The 24,227-nt window shown below is 37.7% G+C and overlaps 1 protein-coding gene across 7 annotated transcripts in view; it reads left to right on the forward strand.

The window, feature by feature from the left end:
• The window catches only part of NALCN (sodium leak channel, non-selective), a 242,394-nt gene that overhangs the window by 43,693 nt on the left and 174,474 nt on the right, over nucleotides 1–24,227 (forward strand). For all 7 annotated transcript variants that reach the window (XM_064504258.1, XM_064504278.1, XM_064504285.1 and 4 more), the window contains one exon: nucleotides 7,957–8,111. In XM_064504258.1, the coding sequence (XP_064360328.1) occupies nucleotides 7,957–8,111 (155 nt within the window). The remainder of the gene's footprint in view (nucleotides 1–7,956; nucleotides 8,112–24,227) is intronic.

A 24,227-nucleotide genomic window follows, 5' to 3' on the forward strand; every position in this document is an offset into this window, starting at 1 on the left:
AACCTAAGTGCCTTAAATTCCCTTTCTAACTGCTGGAGAAAGGTACTTCTGGAATGTGATTCAACCCACCAACATCCAAATCATCCTCTGGAGATTTGTTTTTTTGTCCCTTTTCATTGCCTAAAATGAGGTGGAATAAGAGCTAGAGCTACAGCCTTTTATTGTGACACTCCTTCTAGTGATTCAGCTAAGAGGTAGGAGCTTCAAGGCTGGAGCTTTAACACTTTGCTGAGAGGACTGTGTGAAAACTATCAGAAAAATAGATACCAAAACCTGAAATTGAGGATATAAATAATCAGTAAAAGACCTGAAATGAATGACAAGATGACAAGATGTGCCTTGGGGCAGAGATGCTGGAAGACAATATATTAGCAGTAGTAAAATATTACACTATCTATATATTGAATTTAGGATCAAAAGAAACAATTAGATCCTTAGTCAGTCTGTCTGTAAATTACAGGTTTATATTATCTTTCATTCTGTTTCCACTGTATGCAACCTTACAGCTTGCACCTGACCTGAGTGTGTCTTCTAGGCAGAAATCTATTCTTGATCAAAGTATGAGCAGAAGCATAATTCACAAGCAAGGGAACTTGTTAGTTTACACCAAAAGTGAATAATTTTCACTGTTAAAAAATATGTTCCTAATTTATCATTTTGTCGGGCTTTAGCTGTTAGCTTTTTATTCTTCTTGTACTTTTTCATGCTAGATTACTGACAATCTTAATTCTCAGTTTTTTCTCAATGTGAATCCACTTACACAGAATAATTTAGGCACCTTTCAATATACTTTTTAATAAACTAACATGATTTAGCTATTTAAGTCTCTCACTGCAAAACATGTTCTTCAGCTTTCTCATTTTCATAGCTTTTCTATACTCTTTCCCCACTTTTTCAAATATTTTTAAAAAATAGGAACACAAAACTGTATGTGGTATTCATCATAATTTGTACCAGTGCCATACAGAGAGGAACATTAACTCGTTACAGTCATGCTTATAGTCTGGGAAGGCACTGGCTCTCTTGCCACAATGTTATTATGAGAAATATAAGAGAATGCACTATTATATCCTCCCCTGTAAAACTCTCACATACTATCTATATTGTACAATAAAGTATTTCCACCCTCTTTTATTCCCCTTATTCTATAGATTAGGCTTGCTTTCAGTTTCAGCTTGCTTTCAGTAATTCTACCTGTATAACTTTGCATTTGGCTGTATTTACTGGATTCAGGTAACCAAATGGTCCAGAAAGCTTTGTTTTACTTTCCTGTAGTTATTTATATCTCTACCTGTATTCTTGATTTTATACTTCTTTCTGCCTCATTGATTATAGTAGATCATGATGATCGTTTCATTGGCAAGTATTTTTTGAGATGTGAATCAATCATGTTTTCAGCCCATTTAGCATATGTTTTATTGATATCATGTAGTGCCAATCTTTTAATCAGTCATATGTTATTGACTGAATAAAATCTAAGATGCAAAGTTTCCATAGACAAATCTGAAATCATATCAAAATCATGTTAGTATAATGAGAATTCTTTTCTGTAAATCCACAATGACTGCCATCAATTCTGTTCATGTTCTTTATTCTATTTCAGTTAGACTTTGTATCAGCTCTCTCATTCTTTTGTCTGGGTTGATGTCAGGCTTACCAATCATGCTGTTTGTCTTTCAAAATAATGGCACATTAGCATTCTTCTGGAATTTCCCTGCTATTCCAAAATGTATTAAAAATTAGTAGAAGAGATGAGAGATACCCTCAGTTATTTGGGCTTGTTGATTTGAATATAATTATTCCTAGCAGATGTTGTCTAATATCCTTCTCAGTTACTAATTCTTGAGTGGTAAAATCTGTGTTTGCCAAGTTAAAATGTAAAATAAGGAATGCCGCCAAAACTTAAGCTTTGTGTTTGTAGTGTCCCAAAAGTCATGAGTCCTTGAAGCATGCCCTATCTTCATCTTTTAATAATAATAATAAATAGGCATCAGAGACAATCTGTTACCAGAAAGCTTTGAAAGCTTTATAGTTATAATTAGAGATATAATTATGAGAAACATTAAATATGGATGATGTTTTCATACTTACAGTTTAAAAGATAAAACAGATTTTGTTCTTTGACTAGAAACAGGGAATTGCTTCTCTAAACCATGTCAGTCCATGATGACTTTAGACCTAAGTTTGTCAAAAAGTAAATCAAAACAATAAAAAATGATCCATGAGAATGCTAAGACTATGAAACATCAGAGAAAGACTTGTGCTTAGAAATAATTGTAATCCTTAAGCCAGAGAGGTACTCTTTGAAATTTCTTCAACTATCATCAGTGATTTTGGATGAACCTATTATTGTATTATCCAGAACTTGTAATAGCTTTAGCAGCAGCATTGTTCTAAGTTGCAAGCTTTTTCCACATAAACTGGAAGATCTAGTGAATGAGATTTTCAAGAGAACTTAATTCTTGTATGCCTGTCTTCTACTGAGGTTTGTGGTTATATATGTCTGGCTTTGATGACAGGAGAGGTAGCTGACAGTGAGTATTCTCTGAAAAAATATGCGCAATAATGATGATAAATTACTACTGCAAATTTTAGAAATATCAATAGCACTAATTTATATATGAAACCTTCCATGTTAAGTAGAGGTCATAATGCAACAATAATTATGAAAATGGTTAAAAAGAAGCCTTCATGATAGAAACAAAGTTCTTAAAAAAATTCTAAGGACTATTTCATGATGTTGTTATTCTAACAGTTCCCAGGGACTAGTGGTGTTATTGTTAGGTCTTTCTGTAAAAAGAGCATTAGTCTAAGGAAGTAATTTAGCAACCATCCATTAACAGCAGTTGTATGTTCAGAGTTTCCCAGTGGAGAAAATGGGATTGATTGGGTTAGTACAGTAAGGTTTAGTATATGGATTTGGGAAAAAGTCACATTTAAAAAGGCAAACAAAAAGAAGTTTGTCTAGGTACTTAGATTGTTTTCATGATCACCAAGCAACAAATAAACTTTAATCTCTCCTCCCTTTTGTTTTTCACAAGGAGCCAACTAAAAAGGAAACACTTTTCCTTTTAAGCTTCATACCTTTTAAATTCCTAGTGTCTCTGAAAAGAAGGCATGACTTGGAATATAAAAGAAATATTTTTTAGCTACCTAGTGATAACAGCAACTGTATAGTAATGGACCTGACCTTCCTGAGTTTTTAACAGGACATATGTAAACATCCTTCTGGCACTAGCAGTCTAACTGAGGACAGCCTAATTGAACCCCAGATCTTGCCTTTTGCATAGACTCAATTGCAGGAGAGAGCATTAAAGCTAGAATGCAAAGTATCTGTGACTAAATAGAGCTTATTCTGCAGTTGATGTGAAAATGTATTCTTTTGTACAGTTAAATGTGTTGGAAATGCTGACTATGAAATTAGTATTTGCTACCCTGTGTATATCAAATCTGTGACCTGAGAGGTTCAGTTATCATTAGTCTGCCAGTTTATAGATATGTTAAATTTATATTTTGTTCTTCAAAGAAATCTCCAAAAATATTGTTAAAATCAGGATGCTCATCACATAGCTACTCTTATTTTCCCACTATGAATCCAGCTTGTAAATGACATCGTATTTCATAAAATACTGATGTAATACAGAATTTAAGGCTTAAAAATATGTTCATAGTCTGTAATGATTGTCCAAAATAGTACAATGAAGTTATTTCACAGAGGTAATGACTCTACCTTTAAGAAAAAAGACAAATGAGTTAGACACCATTTACCTATTTAAAATAAGAGAGTAGTATTAATAATGAGATAATGTGTCTAAAGTCAATGGAGAGCCACAGTATTACTTCATCAGAAAATGTTTATCGAGTGATCCTGGCCCAGAATCATTTTATTCCAGACTCCGAGAACTTCATACTAAGGTCATGAAGGTCTGAACTTCAGTGTTTGTTTTAGGTTTATTTCTCTCCTTTCTACGCCTTCTCAGTGGCTTGTTGCTTTTGTTTGTGCTCTGCCAATACTGCAAAACAAGAAGCGATCTTTAGAAAGATGTATAGGAATCAAACAAATTTTTCAAAATTGAGTGCTCAGAGTTAGACATCTAAATTCATGTAACATCAAAGGATGCTGAATCTATGAATTCCTGATATCTTAAAGAAAAATCTGTCTTTTATCAATCATCTGATTCAAGCCTATTTCTGTATTAATGCTTTCTATAGAGCAGTGTCCATTTTGCATTTAGATTCTATCACTTTCTGAATTCATTAGCTAACATTAAATCACACTTATTGAGAGTAGTCTTTAAGCTCTTCAGAACTCTGAAGTCGTTCTCTATTCTCATAGGTATTTGTCATCCTTCAGCATATGGTTTGTGTAGATTTTGATGAAGTGGAGTTCACACTGTCCCCCAGGTCATTAACGAAAATGGATAGCACAGATCCCAGTGCCAATTCCTGTGAGATCCCAGTTAATGTATTGCTCCCTACTTGGAAGCTGTACGGTTGCTACTTACTTACTTCATTATCTGTCAGCCATTTTTTATGTCTGGTATGGTATTTTTACCTAGGTAGTAGTTCTTTAGCAAGCAGCCTTGCAGAGCTTCGCTTTGGCACAGGGAGAGACATGCAATTCTTCTGTACTAATATAAAAAGTAGTTCAGCTCCAGCTAATTTGTGTTTCATTATTGACTTCTTTTCCTAATTCAGTAATTGAAGCAATTTCTTTATATCTTATCAATACATTTCCTTCTTAATTTTTCCTGTAATTTTCTGGATCTGGGAACTACACGAGTAGGCTGGTAATTCCAAAGACTTTCTGGTGATATGTTTAAAAATTAATAGATTACCAGAACAAAAGAACCCTATTTGTACTCCATTTCTATTCTTGGCAGAGAAAGTCTGGTTAAAAGAAAATAGGTCAAATAAGTTAGGAATTACCTGAGGGAATTTGACTCCTAAGTTGTTAAATACTAAGGTCAAAACCTCTCCTTAAAGAACAGTCCTAATAAAGAGATGGGACTCAGAGAGAAGAGACTGTGTTCAGATGACTGTGGTGTTTGAAAGACCTGTCTTGCTACAGACGCTGTACCATATGTCCCGTTGAGACACATTAATTCATGTCATTCTTGTGATGTACGTATGTATGTATGTGTGTGGTCAGAACATTCTTCAGGCAGTTAAAAACATGTCAGAGTAGCATTCCTATGTCTTTTGCAACGATCTTATTATTGAAGGAGTCTAATCAAGGGATGTGAGGTTACGTATCTAGTTCTGTATGCTTTACATTCCTGTGCTGAACTAATTTCTCAGCTCACCTGTTGGGTTGATGGTGTATTTCATAAATATTGAATACTGTGCATGGATCTGAAATATTGGAAATGACTGGTGATATTCTAGCCATTTCTAGGCTAGATGTTCCTATCTGTATTTATTCACTATCCTGAACCAGAACACAAACTGCCTAATGACATTGATCCAAAAGAGTCTATACCTGTATCAGTACAGTTACTATAAGCAGAGATTCTTCCCTTTTGGCAAAATGATACTCTGTGCATGGAGACAGCTTTTTTTCTTCAGACAGAGATTTGATATGATATAAAAATGACCTGGGTTTAAATGAAGCACTTAAAATGAGTGCTTTGCATTGTAATGATTCAGACAGCAATACTTTTAGTAATAAACCCTCACACCGCTAGCCTCTTGGATCTGAGGGATTTTCTAATGCAAACCATAATGTAAAATTCATTAGCTCCCAGTAGCCTGGGCACTAAATCTGCTTGTGCCAATGAATTAATTTTGATTCCTGAAAATATTCACAAAACATTGTCTTAAGATATTCTGATATTGAAATGGCTTTTAGATAGCAGTATCACAAATCTGAAGTGTTTGAACGAGTTTTTAAATCCTTGAGTGACGTATGCTGACCATGTTTACAAAAAGTTAAGTGGCTACACATATGCTTGTATATCTGTCCATCCTTCTAGTTACGCACATAGCTAAATTTTTGAGATACTCTGTAAAACTTTAGCTAAAATTGTATGTGCTTGTGTGTGCATGCATGAAGTTATGTATGGCTCTCTGGGCATCATGCAGAAATGGCTACAGAGTGAGTGCAGCTACGTTTATTTCTCTGTATTTACAATTGCCTAAGAAAAACTGTGTAGGAAGCTTCAGTCTCACACTGACAAATTTAGACTAATCTTTTGCTATTGCATGCAGTGCATAAAAGCAAGAAAAATAAAGTAATTAAAGCTTCTGTTCACCCAATTTAGTTGTCAGAATGCATCTGTGAGTTAGATTAAAAGAAGGGGACTTTCAGAAGAACCATAAGGTACTAATTACACTAAAGGGCAGACAGAAAAGTTTCACCTGTTTGGTGGACAAACAAGATTAATTAAAAAAAGATGATGAATTTTAGGATTCATCCTGAGACTTCAGGATAAGGGGGTGCATACTACAAGATTTTCTTTTTAACTTTGGGTGGTTCATTTTGGTTGTTTCTATATCAAAAGTCTCTGCAGGAAGTAGGAACCAGCCTGAACATGAATGGAAAACCGCTGTGAATTGCTTTTTTCTCAAGCCAGAACTGACCCTGACTGGCTTTTCAAGTCTAATTTGAAATTACACTGGGACTGAATCAAAAATCAGGATTTCCATTTGCTAGGTCAGAGTCAGAATATAAGCAAGACAAAAAATAGATTTTCTTAGCTGTGCGGTTATTCAGCAGAGTTGGAGCTGTGTCATAGTGCAGTTTTTCTTCTCTTTGGTTTACCCAGTTGACTTATAGCACAACTAGCATGAATCCTCACTTCTGCACTGTGGTGCTGTGCTGTGTTGCTTTGTAAACTGTAACAGGGACCTGTTCAGGACAGGGATTTTTTGCCAAGGTGACCTCTAACTAAACAACTTCTTGGAAAATGGGGGTGACCAGTCTTTGACTCTGGCTCTTCCATGGCAAAGAACTATGTATTTGTATGATCAAGTGTGCCGTAAGTCCCTACGTGAATTAACTGCCTGAGCTCCTCCTTACCGAAGTTTGAGGGTACTTTGATATATATTCATGTGTGCGTGCTAGCAGGCACAGATTGAACAGAACAGGGAGCCACAAACTTGTTCTCTCTCTCCTGTTAGCTACTGTGTCCCTTAATGCTGGCATTACCTGAGTTCCTGTTGCATTGCAGCGTGACAGAGCATCTCCAGTAGCATAACCTCATGTGCCAGAGGAGCTGGGAAGGCAAGTGATGCCCAGCCTCTGGGAACAATAAAATGAGAGGACTAAAGCATCTCTCTGGCCAAGGCACTGGCTGGCAGGGCTGCCCATTGTCTCATGATCTTTCTGTTCTTCAGTGTTACATTTACCAGCATGAATCTGTTTGAACCAGTTTGAATCAGTTCAAAGTTTTTCACCTCTTTAACCAAACTGTTGTTGACCTTATCCAAAAGTGAAACCGAACTGTTTCAGTCACAGCCATACCCAGATAGTGACTCTGAAAATGTAGCGATTTGAATCCTTGGTTATGCTGGTGAAAGGTAGCTATCGTATGTCGCTGTGGTAGAAACCTGGCCTAACCGAGGTACAAGAAACTAAATATATACTTGAATGGCTGGTGAGTCATCCATAATGGTACCATTAAGAGTGCCAAAGCCACCTCAGGTAATGTCTGTGGAAGTTAAAGTCACAGTATTGACTGCAGTTGGACACACTCTCAGGATTTTCAAAGGAGTCTGAAGCAGTAAGTGTCCAAATTCCATTAAAGAGCAGTCAGAGCAGCTGTATATTACCTCTTCTGTATGTTCTGGGGAGTCATAATTAATTCAGAATTAGTGCAAATAACATATTCCAAAGAACAACCAATAGTGGGAATTACAGTTGATGTACTTCTTGCCTTAGTCCTCTCACTTACAAGTATTTAGTTTTGCTATGGACTGAGTTTATGTAACACTGATTTTGATTTTTTTTCACAGAAATGTAACTTGGAATAATTTAGCTATCCCAGACACCCACTGTTCCAGAGAGCTAGAAGAAGGTTACCAGTGCCCACCTGGATTTAAATGCATGGACCTTGAATATCTGGGACTAAGCAGGCAAGAGCTGGGCTACAGTGGCTTTAATGAGATAGGTCTGTCCTACTGGTAAAATCCATTTCAGTATCCATTTAAAAATGTTTATAAAATGAGTATCTGTGCTGAAAAGGTATCAAGTGCAATCAGTATTCTGCTTAAGTAGAGCACGTGCCGGAAAGAGAAGCTGTGCTGTTTGCTTTGGAATGATAAAGTTATAATCTATTTTTACACTGTCTGGGTTCCCAGGATTTAAATAACTTTAAAACAGTGTCTTTATTTAAGAAAAGGCAACAGCTCATTATCACCAGTATGCAAATATAATGACTAATTTCTGTGTTTTATTTATGATTCATTTTAGAGTATATAATGGTCTCATAATTGATCCTATTTGTCTAATTTTAGTAGTAATTCTTATTCAGAAACACCCAGAATTACTTTGATAATCACCTTGGTAGTAAAGGGCAGGGGGAGAGAGAGTGAGAGCATGTATATCTGTGGCAATCTGGATCCAAAATGTGTAAGTGAGAACTAGAATACCCAGAATGATTGAGAATTAAGCAGATTTTGCAGTGCAGCTGTGATGTGTGTTCTGTGAGAAACACCACAAGTCAACAAGAGAATACATTCTCTGCTAGCTGGAATCTGTGGTGTCATCCCCACGAGGAAAGATGAGTAGGAACAGAGAGCAATAATTTAGCTGAAATGTGGCAAAAATATGCTGAAGCAAAATCCATACCCAGATGGAAAATATGCAGTTTCCCTGTTAGAGCCTTGTGGTTATCTCACATGCATTTCACAGACAAAGGTCCAACAGGAACCTGCAGTGTACATTTTCCTGGATTGAGCTCCAGATAATAGACTGTTATCCTGGCCCCAGCTGAACTTGAAGGTAATAAAAAGGTTTAATGACTGAATTACTATAATCCAAGACGTTTTTTGAATATTGAAAGCCTTTGCAGCCCAGATCACTTCATTTGATTCCCAGGTGGCTGAATATACACACTGAACCAGAGGGTTACAAGAAATAAAGTCACAATCCTGTCACAACAGGTACTCTGTGATACTAAAAAGTTTCTGCACAAAATCTACCATAATGTGTGCTTTTTTTTCTCTCTCTCTCATGAGAAAGGGAGAAAGCATCCAAATATCATTCTATTTTTCATAATAGAATGTCAATCCATAAGTGTCCTTGTTGTACCCCTACTGCTAGCTGTACTAGCACTGCTGGTGGTACCTGTCTTTTATATAAAATTTGTATTTGGTAGATCTCAGAGGATGACCTTGTGTGATCTTTCAGACAACCTTCAGCTTCCTAAGTTAGTGGCATTCTGTCATGCCTGGGTAAACATGAGCTGAGTTCACACTAGAAGCTAAAAACATCCACACACAGGTTCTCTAGTTTGAGATAGTTTGGCAGTGGAGCGTGGGATAAGTACATCACCAGAAGAATTATGCCTCAGGCTGAAACTACCCTTCTTATCTTGACATGCAAAATTAGTTGTCATACCTACTAGGGCATTGAATGCTGTTATTCCAGCTGTCTGCCTGGTCACTGGGGAAAAGTAGCTGCAGTGCCTTGGACAAGCTTAGGTGGGTAGATGATTTGAACAAGGCTCAAAGTGCTGATTAAAGAAGGCTAGTACTTCTTTACTGTTGGGAAGAGGTTGGCAAAAACAGGTGAAGTCCAAGGGTGCCTGCAAAGCTGGTTAAAAAAGTAGGGCTAAAACTCTAGTTGCCTGGGTCCCAGTTCTGTGCTTTATTGATATGCTGTCCTGACTGCTGCATTTTAAAGATCAAAGATTGCTATTAGACATAGGAGAATTATCATTGATACATGTTTTTTGTCTAGAAACAGGAAACTAGGGCATAAGCACATCTCAGTACAGAAGCCAGAGCTTAAATTGAACATCCATTGAAGGCTGACCACTAAACTTTAAAATATTGGGTGAGACAGAGCAGTTATGCCACAGAATGTTAAATAAGCTTCCTCAAATTAGGAATGTTAAAAACAGGGTAATAACCAGCCAGTTTATCAATATTTTATAAATCTCCATTTGATGATGCACCTTTGTATGTAGTTAACAGGTAAGTAATGCAGTAGATCTTTTCTGTGTAATTATACTATTTTATTGTATACATTCATTGATGTTTTACTTGCAGATATTATTATGCAGCCTGTCCTGTTGGTTCCTGAAATGTATCATTACAAAAATCACAAGAGCATAGCAGTTTGGCAGCTATCATATAATTAGTGCCACTTCATTTGCTGTATATAAGGACGAGTTATGCATATTTGAATTTGATCATTTCTGTTATTTTTCTTCAAAGAGAAAGAAAAGGGAGGCTTTTTATGATTTTATTACAGGGAGAAGACCAAATCTATCCAAATCAGCTGTAAGCTGATTGATTTTTTTATACAGTGAAGATTATGCGAAGTAAGTAGTTATATATTTAGAAAGTCCTTCAATTTTGGCCATAATCTTTCCCCACTTTTATAAATGATTTTGGCTTTAAAGGGATAAAAATTGGAAAAGTAATGTAAGTTTTGGTACTTGACAGAATATTTTCATAAACATTTAATTGCCAGGCTTTCTTTTTAATTTTGAGGTGTTCTGTTTATGTTTTATGCAAGTATGTATGTTTGTATTTTTGAAGGAAGAACATAGTTACAGACTATAGATAAATAAGGCTTGAAGACATCTTGACAAGATTATGTAGTCCATCACCTTATCATGTGATGCAGACTTCACAGTCTTTCCAAGAAATCTATTGCAGTGCTTTATTATCCTTACTCTTAAGAAGATTTTCCTGAAGTCTAACCTGAATCTTTCTTTCTTCAATTTAAGATCATAATTTTTCACCTTATTCACTATGGTTGTAGAGAAAACATTTTAAAAAAAGCTTTTCTGCAACTTTGATGACTATTATTATGCTTTTTCTACCCTTTAGGGCCCTGCTAGGCCATATAGCTCCATGTTTTTCCGTCTTTTGCTATAGGACTTATTTTTTATAAATCATTTTTATTGCCCTTCTCTAGACTTCTCCAGCTGATTCACCTCTTTGCTGAAATGGAGTACTGGCAGAGTACTTTATGTGTTTTTAAGCTCTATTACTGTTTCCACATCCCAGTGAGATGTTTTCCATTTTTACAACAGCATGATGTGGGTGATTCATATGCTTTTTCTGATTTGTTACAGCCCTTGTGTACTTTTCTAAAGAACTGCCATGATTCCCAATGCATATTTGTTTACTTGATTCTTTTTAAATGTAGAGCCTTGCACTTGTCCCTGTTGCATGTCATAATTTCTAATTTTCAGACTCTTTCTTCAGTTTGCCAAAATCTTCTAGAATTTTAATTCTTTCCTCCTGAATACTTGCAGCACCCTTTAGCTTACTGTTATCTGAAATGTGATGAGTATAATTTCTTTTCTGTCAACCTGGTCAATAATGAAAAAGTTAATAAAACCAGACCAAGAACAGACTCAATGGAACCTCATTTGATAGTATTTCTTTCTGACAATGTTTCATTAATAACTGCTGATAAGGACACTTATCAAATGGTTTTGCACCCATCACAGGATAGTTTCACCTAGCCATATTACCCTATGTAAAGCTTCTTTAAAATTAAGATATACAGCATGAATTGCTTCTCCTCTCTTCACAAAACCTGCTTCCATTCTGTGTTTGTACAGCAGTAATACAATCAGATTCATACCATAGGTTCTATGTTGCCTGCACGCTTTAAATATGTAATAACAATATAGTACTCATGCCTGATGTGTGTGAGGCTAATTTGTCAAACTTGGACCACATCAGCAGATACCTACTGCTAATGCCTCTGCTGTTCTTCAACATATGTATTTGTAGATTAGATACAGAATGAAAATAAGAACACCAGGCAGCCAATTCACCAGCTTTGTCAGTGTAATCTGTAGAGAGAGTGAACTTACTGAAAACCAGGCCAGTTCTGTGTGGTCATACCTTGGAAAAGTTATGAATGACAACCACATTGAGTGGAGAACCAATTAGCTAAGACTTCAGGACCTCAAATCCCTTATTTTATGAACTTCTGAGACAGGAAGAAAAAGCAGAGAAAGAATAATTCTCTGTGAAGCAGAGAAAGAATAATCTTCCCCCCTAGGTTAGAGTGACTTCAGATGTTAAAGGTTCCAGCTGATGGGAGGTTATAAAAAATTTTACTTTCTTCTACTTGTTCATGAATTCAGTAGAAATCCAAGTACTCTTCCCAGCAGTTTGATGCAGAACTTGACTTCCTAAGTAGATGTTGTTCCTATACAGTGGGAGCCTTCATATTAAATGTCTTTTATTCATCAGTATGCCTGGAATATTTTTCGAACACTACCTGTGGGGCTGAGTGGGAGTAAGAGAAAGGATATGAATGAGAGGCTGGCTGTGTGGTTGTGGGTGGAAAGCTCCTTACTACTGACTGTACTGGTATAGTACTGTCAAGCTTTTCTCTTTCTCGGGCTTCTTAGCTGATTTTGATTCACGCTCCTATGAAAAAGTTGACATTTGTTTCGTATTAGAACAGCCTTCAACCTTGACTCCCACTGAGAGCATCAGGTGCATTCACAGTTGGGCTGTTTCTTCTTTCTGATTTTATTCTCTTCTTCTCTGTGCTTCTCTGTACTTTCCCCAGCTATGTTTAACTCCATAGGGTGTAACTGACAGCATGAAGTGCGCAAAAAATGATGGGCTAAACACTGAGAAATATGACCTTTGTTTTTTGAATAACCCCCCAGTAGTTGTGCAGTTGGGCATATGATTGTATTTGCATATGTATTTACATCCGATATATCTAAAAAGCATAAATGCAATTGTGGAATTAAATAAGAGCATGGAAGACCTGGCAGTTGGAGAACTGTGGAAAGTACTTCTGCCTCCCATGCCATTGTTTGTCTGAGTGTATGTCTATAGTCAACATATTTAACATGGCACTATGAGGCTAAACTAAGGACGCTGGTAGGGTTGTCTGCTGCTGGAAGGGGTGCCACAGAGACACAAATATGCCAGAACCCCTCCTCCATCTTCTGTTGCTATATTCTGGGCAGTTTTCCTCCTTGTCTCTACTTTCCACACAGTACAGATTCTTTTGCATTCAAATTTTTGAAACATCTGTCTAGTAATCATTCAATATGCCACATGGGTATAATCCTGTAATCATCTACAGATGTACACCTGCAACTGCATTACTGATTTTACTCTTCTCAAAATCCTACAGATTTCTTTTCATGATTTACAGTGTTACATATTGCTTCAAATTTTCTCAAAAGGAAAAGGAAAACCAGAATGAAAGATACCTTTATATTCTGCAAGTAAGGGAGAGAAGTTTTATGCCATGAAAGATCATTTTGAAGAGAGAAGCAAGTGATCTCATTCCATGCTGTATCACCAACCCATATGTCATTACTAATGCCAGTACCCCATAAATGATAATAATTATGTTTGGTAGCTGCAGGGAGTATTTGCCAATGATCATCCTATTAGTTCCCTTTTTATGTATAGGAGATAACCACACACATGTTGTATCTCGGTGGCAAATAATGAATTCTCAGTGATAAGGAGTACTTCAAAGCATATATACAAACACAAAATCTGTATTAAACCTTACCCACTGTATAATAGCAAGGAACACTGTTTGGTGGCGCAATGAGCCAGCAAAATCATACTCTCATTTTATGGGCTGTAAAATGGCAGCAGAGCTTTAAGTCTCAGATACTTCACATTTCATATTATGAGGATTTGCCCAGTATGCGACCTGGAATTTAAGTTTGTAATTAGGAAAAAAGTTTTTATATGTCACTGTTAAAAATGTCTGCCATGAGTAGCTTAAAAGTGAACCTAGTTTAATGTTTAGTGACTGACACATCACAGTGGGGCCAATGTCATTCTTCTCCTTTCACTTATAGCTATTACTTTGATAGAAGGCTTGTACAGGGATCAAAATAGCCCCTTTGTTTACCTTTAAATTGAAACTTTATTTACCTAACACTGGAATTGCAAAGGTTGTTGTAAGGTTTCTTTTATGATGAGGAAGAGACCTTAGAGGGTTTGAATTGTGAAGCCACTGCACTTAGACTTGAAGAAGAGTGGGGTGCCATTAGGTCCACTGTTCAGAAGGATGGAATTAGGGTTAAGATAGTAAGTATACTGTGAATCTGGCTTTTGCCCTTCACTCTCTCACAGTCAGTTAAGTACTTTTTCCGTGAGGTATTTAGTGCTGCCTAAAGGTCACATGTCTGTCTCCAGGGTTGGAGTGCATAAAGGCTGAGTAGTGTGTTGAGCTGTGAGGTGCAATGGACAGATGAAAGTCAAAGCCCTGGAAAGGGAGAGAGGATGCTTAAACCAGCCCAGAAGAAAAGCTGAAAAACCAGCCTAAGTTAGGTTCACAGTTAGGTACTTCTGAAAACAAGTGTTCACAGTCCGTTCTTTCATGTGTATACCTATATCATGAATTTGGGTGCAGGGAACTGAGAGAACATTCTGAAAGAGAAAGCAGATATGACCCACATTTTTGTATAGTAATAAAGTGGTCAAAGTGCTTGCATGGGAAGTGAGACACATTCTGGAGGAATACCCTGCTAAGCCCCTTGTACTGGCTGGGCAGGGCACTCCCCGATCCATCTCCCTCCCGTCTGAGGATGTCAGCAGAAGTTCATGGGCCCAAAAGAAAAGCAAGCAACAGGAGCCTGGTGGCTGGATGGAGTACTGTAAAGACATGGTGTCAGTCCTTGTTTCATTATTTCCATTGCTTCTCCATTGACTGCCTAATGCAAAATGTATAAAAGCACCTCTGAGATTTAGGAGGATGAATGTTAACAAGACATATCAAGGTGAAAGAAAACACTTGAAAATCCAACCTGCTGTTCCTGCTGCCACTGGACAAAGAATAGAGCCTGTCACGGGTGGCAGAGGCTGAAGTTTTCATTTCTTTCTTATGTCAAACCCACCTGACACAGCCTGCTCATCTCTCGGTTGCAAAATTAGCAGCCAGTATGTCTTTCCAGATCCCTGGCATAGGCAGAGGAGGCAGCTGGATTATGACTGGTTTCTTGCCTTAGGCAGATGCCTACTTTGCCAGCTTTGAGACCTCCAGGTCCGTGAGGAATGCTATTTGCATGTTATTTGCTCAAAGCTGGAGATACAACTGATAGTCAAAAAGATTACAGGGGAGTTTTCAGCTTCCTAATATGCCTCCATCCCTTCCTCACTGCCCTTTCACATGGTCATATCCACCTGAATGAAGCCAGGGAAGTTTTGTACAAGCACGGAGGGCCAGAAATGCAGATCACCATCAACACCACATTCTCAGTCCCTTGGCTCTGAGTCAGTTGCTATCTGGGAGAATAGAACACAATGAGATGTTATTGTTAAGGCAGAGGCTCCATTTAATTACATGAGGTGAAGTTCAAGAGACTGAGCTTTTCTGAAAGAGGCTTGGCTCAGTAATGATTTCAGGCTTTTATTCTGCAGATGATACATAAGTTTGATACTATATATTGAGTCTTAATGCTTCAATTATCCCAGCAAGTGCATCATCGTAGTAAATTCTTTGATAAACAGGTCTAATCCCAATCCACTCATACAGCTCTTCAAGCACTTGCATGTAAAGTGCCTAATAAGGAGGCCTTCATCCATGACTGAGGCCTGTAGAACTGTTGTGTGGTAATATGGTAATGATGTTAATGTGTAAAGGTGTTGGAATGTAGTCAGGGAAGCCATTCAGAGAGTGAAACGATAGAAGTCATGTTTTCTAAATGTGAACCAAAATGACGTAAAGCATGTCACAATGGTCCACTGACTGAAAAAACAGTGAAAATCATTATTTCAAAATTGGTAGTAGATTTTGGAGGTGGGGGGGTTCACTGGAATTCCAACCCAGGCCTCGCAGAGGGTGAGCTGTAGGGCCCTAATTCTAACTGAGGTGCATAAATAAACTTTGACTTGTTAACTTAGAGTACTTTTAAATACACATTCTCAGAAAGTAATAGAGTTTTTTGATGAACTTGGAGGACTAAAGAAAGTGGTTCATATGCCTTGTGCATGTAAGGTCAGAACAGTTAGGGATGCTTGTGTGTTGTTCATCTGGGGAAATAATTCTGGTTATGAAGGATGTGAATGCTCTGGACAGTGAATCATGCCTATGTCAATGAGGTAAACAAGTTCAGGTTGTTGCTTAAATATGACGGACAAGATGAAAGGAGTCAACAAATCAATCTTTTTATAGGCTTAAGGCACTATACAGTTTTCACTGCCTGCAGCTTTGTAAAGACCTGATTATTAAGGCCATATTTACTTTTCCATGAGAAAGAAATTAATGACAGAAGGGTTTGGGGTTTTGTTTTTGCTTTTATTTTTTTATTTAGCAGGAAAATACTAATGAATGGAAGTTGAATCTAGACAAAAGTAATTTTGGAAAATATAAACATTTTGTATCAGCGACTGCCACTACCTACAGAAATAATCACCAGGAAACTTGTAAGTGCAAACCTGGTATCTCTCCTGAAACCATGGAGAGTCCCTGCAGAAGTTACTGAGTTTGGTGCAGGAATCACTTGATGAAAATCTCAGCCTTTGTTGTACAAATTCAGATTCAATTCCTCTTGTTTATTTCTGGATTAAATTACCCCAGAAGTTCCTTTGGGCCTTAGAAGTGATGATAGATACCATTTATTCTTTAGCCTAACATTTTGGCTCGGTCTTGTATATGGCTGAGGAGTGAATAACTTGCAGTATTAGTGTAGAGAAGTGGTCTTTTTTTTTTTTTTTTCAACTATGACTTTGATACTCTGATGCTTTAAACAAGAGATAACAGAAAGGAAATAATTCCAGCAAACCATGTTCAAAGGGTTAGTATCTTCTTTAATAGTAAATATCTGTGCTGTATTTGAGCATTTGTATTCTTCGGGGTGGTTTGACTTTACTCCTGGTTTTACATTTTTCAGTTCTACAGACATTTCTTAATGATTCTTAATTTGTTCTTCCTCCCTGTATTTAAAAAATACAGATCTAGAATATACTCCATTTTCACAGAATAAGAAATAACACTTTTTGACATAATATTCCTCTTTCTTGACATGTACCTTTAATTCTAGTCATTGTTTCCCTTCCATTGCCAGTATTGAGATTCCAAATATCAGTTTGCATACAAGTTTACCTTCAGAATGTGCAATAATGACCTTTTTCCTGCATAAGTTTTCCCCACAAATACCCTTTTCCGTTATGCTGCTTCAGCAGCATGTATAATTTTATCCATCATGTGAGTGTGAAAGAATCAGAATCTGTGTTCTACAACTTTTATTATTTTATTTTATTTTATTTTATTTTATTTTATTCACTTGTGTTCGCTGTGGATATTCTAGAATATCTTGTATGCATACAGGATAGTATATCTTTTAGGTCAAATTCTCCTCTATTTGAAATTTTCTTGATATGTACAAACATAGGTAGAACAGGTAGAAACAACTTTCTATGGAGTCTTGTCAGGATCTACATTATTAAGGTAGCTTTTACTTCATTATTTTCCTCAAAAATAAGTGTTTCACTCTGTTCCCCAAGTCATGACAGTTTTGATTTCTTATTCGTGTGCTTTTATGTCACCTAGGTGCTAAGAGTTACCACTTTTTTGTCTCCTCAAGAAAACACATTTTTGAGTGCCTTATCCACCATGTGCAATAGCATTATTAACTTGCTAATTGAATAACTAAAAGTTTGAAGCATATTGGTCCATCCCCCCTCCACTGTTGACGTGCTCAGTAGTGTAGTTGGTAGCTTAACCTTAAAATAAAAAGTAACATTGATATAATTTTGAAATGACAGAACTGAGAGATTTGGCAATTCATTGTGCAGACAATTCATTTTGATATTATGGAATTCTTCTGACTTGTCTAAGAAGCCAGATCATAGGATTTAATTCTCAAATTGGTGCACCAAGAAAGAAGTGCTATTTTGATAGCAGAAATAGGAATGAAGAAGACTAAGCATACTTAATTTATTAATGTTGTATATTTCCAGCTCTTGGCTGTATCACTGGGACAGAAATATCTCACAGTGCACAGTAAAGCACAGTAGAATAAACCAACACCTTGCAGAGAACAGACAGCAATAATCTGTTCCCCTTGACCTGTCTTCACATTCTGCAAGATGGACTTTATCTTCTGTTTCTGCCCATTTTGTATGAGAAATATTAGCAAGAATTTTAAAATTAGGCAGATAATTTTCCAAATAGGCCACCAGTTCTTCAGTAAGAGGTTTCTGGAGTTCATTTATCTGTTCTGCCTGGATAGTCCCCTTTGCAAACTTGCAGTAATCTCATGAGGTGCAGGCACCGTTCCCACAGCTTGGCACAGATATGCTACCTTGTGTTTGTCACTGGTCCCCTTAAATGAATGCTTACTCTTCATTGCTACCTGTACTTTAGCACAGCTCCAAAAGGAGGTCTCTGTTTTGTTCAACTACAACACTGTTGGAACATTTATACTGTTGTCACAGGCGGGATCATGCCTCTGTGAAATTATTTCTTGATCTGGAGACTGCCCTATCTTCATTGTACCTGTTTTCTCCATTTAGTTTTAAGTTTATTTGAAGGTAAATAAACCGTATAATTAAGATAGCAATTATTAAGCTGTTTCCCAGGATTATTGGCGACCACCAGACTAGTTTTAGAAATGCTGATCTCCTCTGTATTGAGCTTTCTCCTGATCGGGCACACTGACTTAGTGCTTACTTTGATCATAAATAAATAATTTTTTAACCTTTGTAAATGATTTGCTCCTTGCTCCTGCAACCTGACAAAAGAGAGTTTAACTCTCTATAAACTTTATATGTAAGTGAATATTTCTGTGCTTGATACTTTGAAAATACAGCTTTTCTCGTTTAAAGAGTTATGTACTAAAGTCTATAAAAAGCAGACAAACATATGTGATTCATTGTTACATCTGAGATTAGATATGGCAGTTACCAAACATTTTGGGGGTAATAGTGGGTTTAGGGTGAATGACAATTAGCTGTGTTTAGCAAAATTCTGAGACATGGCAAAACTGTAATTGCTATAGAAGAACTGAACATTCCTCTCAAACTTAAGGTCTTCATGAGCCTTCCATTGAACACATGTAGTTTTCCAAAAATCTTCAGTTATTTCAGTTCTGTTGTTTAGTATTACAGTTCCATCTAAACAAGTACAGTCATTTTAAAATGAGGGTTCTCCAACATTAGGCAGTGGTCATCAGTGGGTTTGCATGGACTGTGGATATACATGGAAAGGAGAAAATAGGTCATTGCAGGGAACACAATGTCAAAATGAGAAAACTCTATCAGGGAGTATGTTTCTTGAAAATTTTCAGTGTCTTCAAGGTCTCTGAATTATTACTGTTGCTGTAGAGAATCACGTGTTATATCATTATTGTGCATGTGTGATATGGATTAAATCTTACTGGAGAATGTATTAGTAAAGAGCCTTTTGTCAAAAATTTTCTGCAGATTAGAAAAGACTATGGCTTAAGTACGTTATGTAAAGCCCTGACTTTTCAACGGAAGACTGATGGGATTATCTAAAGACTACATCTAAATTGATGGCCCTGCATGTCTAAGATCCTGGTTTTGTATATCCTGGCTGTGTCACAACCTTATACCAGAGAGATATGTCATTGCTAATTCTTTATTCCTGCTTCTTGATTTCTGTGGTAAAGGGAATCCTGATGTATGAGCCAGAAGGAAGCTCCAGGCAGTCTGAGGGACCAGCCTTCTGGCACCCTATAGTACACTGACTGTTTAACCTGATCGTACTGGTATTGGTCCAAGAGTAGGACTGGGATCTAAATATTGGATGTCACTGGCAGTCAGAGTCTCCTATTTGTATTTCTGTGTTGGAGAAGTAACACAGAGATACCTAAAATCACAGTTTTTCAGAAAGAGAAAAGACAATGCTTCTGATTTCAGACAACTAAATAAGTGGCTTGAATTTGAAAAAAAGTGTAGAAGATTCCAGTTACCTCCTTTAGCTATTCAGTGTTTCAATGTGCTTGCCACTTTTTGCAGTGAGGCTGTTTTAGCTGCCTAGTTAATTAAGACCTTTACTTTTTTTTTAATATTGGGTTAGAGACACACAAAAAATAGCACAGTTAAGGTCCATTGAATTAGTTCAGTTACACTAACAAATGGTGTGTGGGAAAGTCTAGAGTTTTGAAAACCTAGAATAATTTGAGCAACCCTCCGGAATTTTAATTTATTGCTGCGTTAATCCCAAAGTAATTGAGTCTTGCATTAAACCAGGCAATCAGGTGAAACTAATGTGAATAGATTAGTACAGATGTCTTATACTGACAGTCAAAACTTTACTGCTGCTAAGAGAATTCAGTGGAATGTACTTTCCCCTGGTGTTCCAGGGTATTAGGTCTTTGTTTCAACAGTTAAATAGTTGGATTTATAATGGAATAAAACAACCTCCCAGAAAGCTTTATTTTTTTGTTCTGTTCTCACTTTTGTTTGTAATTATGGATCTTTACTGGTGACCATCGTATTCTGCTTTATATAGCTTGATATATCGCTCATGTCACTGTAGTATCCTGCACAGAATTTAATGACCTGACTGACATCTGTGGTGTATGCTTCATTCTCTCTTTTTCCCTTTCATTCTCATCTGCCTCTGGGAAAAGGGAGGGAATGGTTTAGAGAGTGCATCAGTATGTTTTGGTTAGGTTTTATTTTGAAAGCAAGTATTTTGAAGTTTTCTTTCTAATATATCTTCTGATAAGTATTTGCATGATAGGGATGGCAATGTTTAAAAAATAATAATAATAATGTGCTGATGTTAAATAAAAGGTTCCTAAACTGTCATTGATTGTAAGCAGAAGAGATGAAAGAGAAGAGCGTGACTAGAAGGTTATAAGAAGATAAAAGCTTAGGCAGGACAAGCGCAAGCTTTAATTACATCGTTAGGCTTTTTGCACTGTGTGTTATATCACCTAAGACACCTCGATCCCTTATTGTCATATAACTCCAGATACTGTTTCTTAATTTATCTGAAGTAGCTTAGTCTTAAATTTTGTATGAGTAACTTTTTGCCTGTGATTACTAGGAGATCACAGACATAGTATTGAAAATTTTGAAAGTTCAGTAGAGCTCATTAGCATCAGCACTGGGGTTGGCTCTGTATTGAGCTGCTTAGATAATGCCACTCCTTGGTCCTTACTGTTGTGTGTCCCAAGGCTCCAGTGTAAGGTTTAAAGCAGTCCTAGAATGGAGATTGCTGGGGAATAATGGAAGCATTGGAACTGTCTCTGCAGGACCCAAGCTCCTGGGAGGAGCCCCGAGGGAGCCTTTGCACTGCGCTCCCCCGAGAGTCTGGCGTGTGTCAGTGCCCACTGCTCCAGATGATGAGTTAACCATCGTGTAAGCACTATTTCCACAGATAACCTTCTCAGGCTTCCTTTCAGCTGCCTGTGCTCCAGCATAGCAAGGCCTCCCAGTGTGATTTTGAGATGGTACATACTCTGTGAAGGTAAAGGAGGAAATTTACTTTTTTATTGTTGCTATTGTTTACTTATAATTCCCACGGGAAGCATAACTAAAGCACTCAGGTCTATCATCTACAGTGACATTTCTTTTTCTTCTAATACAGAATGCTAACCAAAGGGTCAGATAACTTTGAGAGGCTAAATAAAGCAATCAAGACACACACCTGTTAGAAATCCATGGTCAAAGAGAAGTGAATACACATCAAGGCCATCTCCTTAATGAAGTTTTACTAAGAAAATAAATAGAAAGAGGAGCTTCAAGCAAAACAATCTCCCAGCATGAGAGTTTAAGAAAGGCTTATGTCAAAAAAACCTAGCTGTTTGTGTATGGGTGGCTGCTCAACAACTCAAAGTCTGACAAGGGGCAGAGGACAACATGAAAAATTAGAAAGAGATGGTATAGGTGTGACAACAGTGTGAACCGTCCTAAAACAAAAGGCATAACTAATTTCAATCATACCAAGGAGCAGGAAACTCTTAGCCAATAGGCAAAGCATGAAATTAGGCAGTTATAAACCTGTCACTGCATACCAAGAAAATTAAATCCTATTGGTTTAATTATCACTCAGTGCCATTAAGACAATATAGATCTGCATAATGAAAGTTGCAGTCACTGTGTAATAGAGGCAGTGGTTTTCTCACTGGGAGATTTTCCTCTTCAGACAAGAGCTTCAGTATGTGACCAGTTTACAAGCTTTGATCTTCAATACTTGCATAATGCATGGAAAACATGGTTTTTACTTTGATTCCTGAGGTTAGATTTCTCCTAGGCAACATTTTTGTGAATTTGGTGGAAATAAGCAAAACTGTGCAATACAAATATGCTACACACTATGATCTGTTACAGTCATGTAATATGTTCCTCTGTTATTACAATTAGAGTGGCTTACCGAATCCCTTTTGGTTTAAGACTTTTGATTTAGTAACACAGGGCCAGACAGCAGTTTGGCCTTCCCACTTGTGCAAGGGAAGAAGGCTATTCCAGAAAATCTAGATCACAGATGGTCACTCTAGAGGGAGTAACACACACATAGCAGACACTTAGGTGTGAATCTACAGCACATCAACCCATCTGCGGTAACTGACTTTGTACATGCTGTTACCCTGCAGTACCCTGTGGCACATATGTTGTTGCGGGACAACTGACTACCTTGCAGCCCCAGACCTTGTGGGTTTCGTGTGGTGCAAGGAAGGGGAGGAGGGGGAGAAGAAGGTTTACTGCATGACTCCACAACTTGTTTCAAAGATCAAAATTTACTGCACAAGTTACAACAGTGCAAAACAACAATTCTTATCAACAGAAACCTAGCTCAACTAGAATACTTACTTTCTAATTACACTAAAAGTTATGCTAACGGCAACCACTCAGTAAACAGACAAAGCTAGCTAATTTATACTAACTGTAACTACCCACACAAATGAACTAGGCAAACCAATTCTGATTGATCTTACCCACATGTTGCCTCAGCGGCCAATGTACACTCAATCCCAGGGCAGTAACTGCCAGAGGGCGTCCCCATCCCGAGAGCATCTACAAGTTGGCAGACCCACTGTCACCCACAAAGAACCCCAGACAGTGTCCAGGGCCAACCTATTTATACTCCTTAGCGGAAGGTGGAGGTGGAGTTGCTGGGCCAGCTGCAGTTCTCTTCATGCAGTCGCGGTCCCTAGCGCCTGACTGCTGCAGGGTTCAGCTCTCCTCCATCGCTGTTACGACGATCGCACCCAGAGTCATGAGGGTGGCCGAACACCCGCAAGGGCAGGCTAGCTGCCTTGAGCACTCTTCAGCACTGAAGAAGGGAGTCTGAGTGACTGCAAATGACTGCTTTAGTCCTGTAGTGGTAGTCCGAAGGAGAGATCTCATAGCTGGGGTAAGGAGGAGTTAATTCCAGTCCGCAATGATTAACACTACTCCAGCAGTGAAAGCAGGTGTTGTCTCTCAAGGTCCTGATGAGGAGGAGATAATTTCAGACCACAAGAATTAACACTGCCCCAGTGGTGAGAGGAGGTTTTGTTTCTCAAGGTCCTGGTGCCTGAGAAGGTCTTTTCTCAAAGTCTTGACATCCTCCCTTTCAGAGTGTGAGGCACAGGAGTGCAGGTTGCTTGTAACTGGCACCAGATGGGGGATAAGCTGGGAGCATCCCTCCACATGTATAATGGCTTTCTCCTTCATTAATTAGTGCACAGTCTCAATCATCCTCCCTTTCAGAGTGTGAGGCACAGGAGTGCAGGTTGCTTGTAACTGGCACCAGATGGGGGATAAGCTGGGAGCATCCCTCCACATGTGTAATGGCTTTCTCCTTCATTAATTAGTGCACAGTCTCAATTTGATACTCAGTTACTCAAATATTTAAATATTGTATGCTTCTTTTGCTAAGCGTGTACTGTTCTTGGTGAACTTTAGTAGTTGCTATGTTCTGTTGCAGGGTTGATGTCATTACATTGCCAGGTGAAGAAATTCTTACACAGTATCTATTATCCACTGAACGGTATTTGGAAAAGACCTGCCTCCAACTAGTGAGAGGTTACAAGCTAAAAGACTGGAGTAGTGTCTTGAGATCCTCTGAAAACTATTGAAATACTACTTCAAATAACTGCTTAATTCCTTTCTTATAGCAACTGAGAAATAATAGAAAT

Source organism: Dromaius novaehollandiae, chromosome 1 (assembly GCF_036370855.1).
Source record: "Dromaius novaehollandiae isolate bDroNov1 chromosome 1, bDroNov1.hap1, whole genome shotgun sequence".
NCBI classification, from domain to species: Eukaryota; Metazoa; Chordata; class Aves; order Casuariiformes; family Dromaiidae; genus Dromaius; species Dromaius novaehollandiae.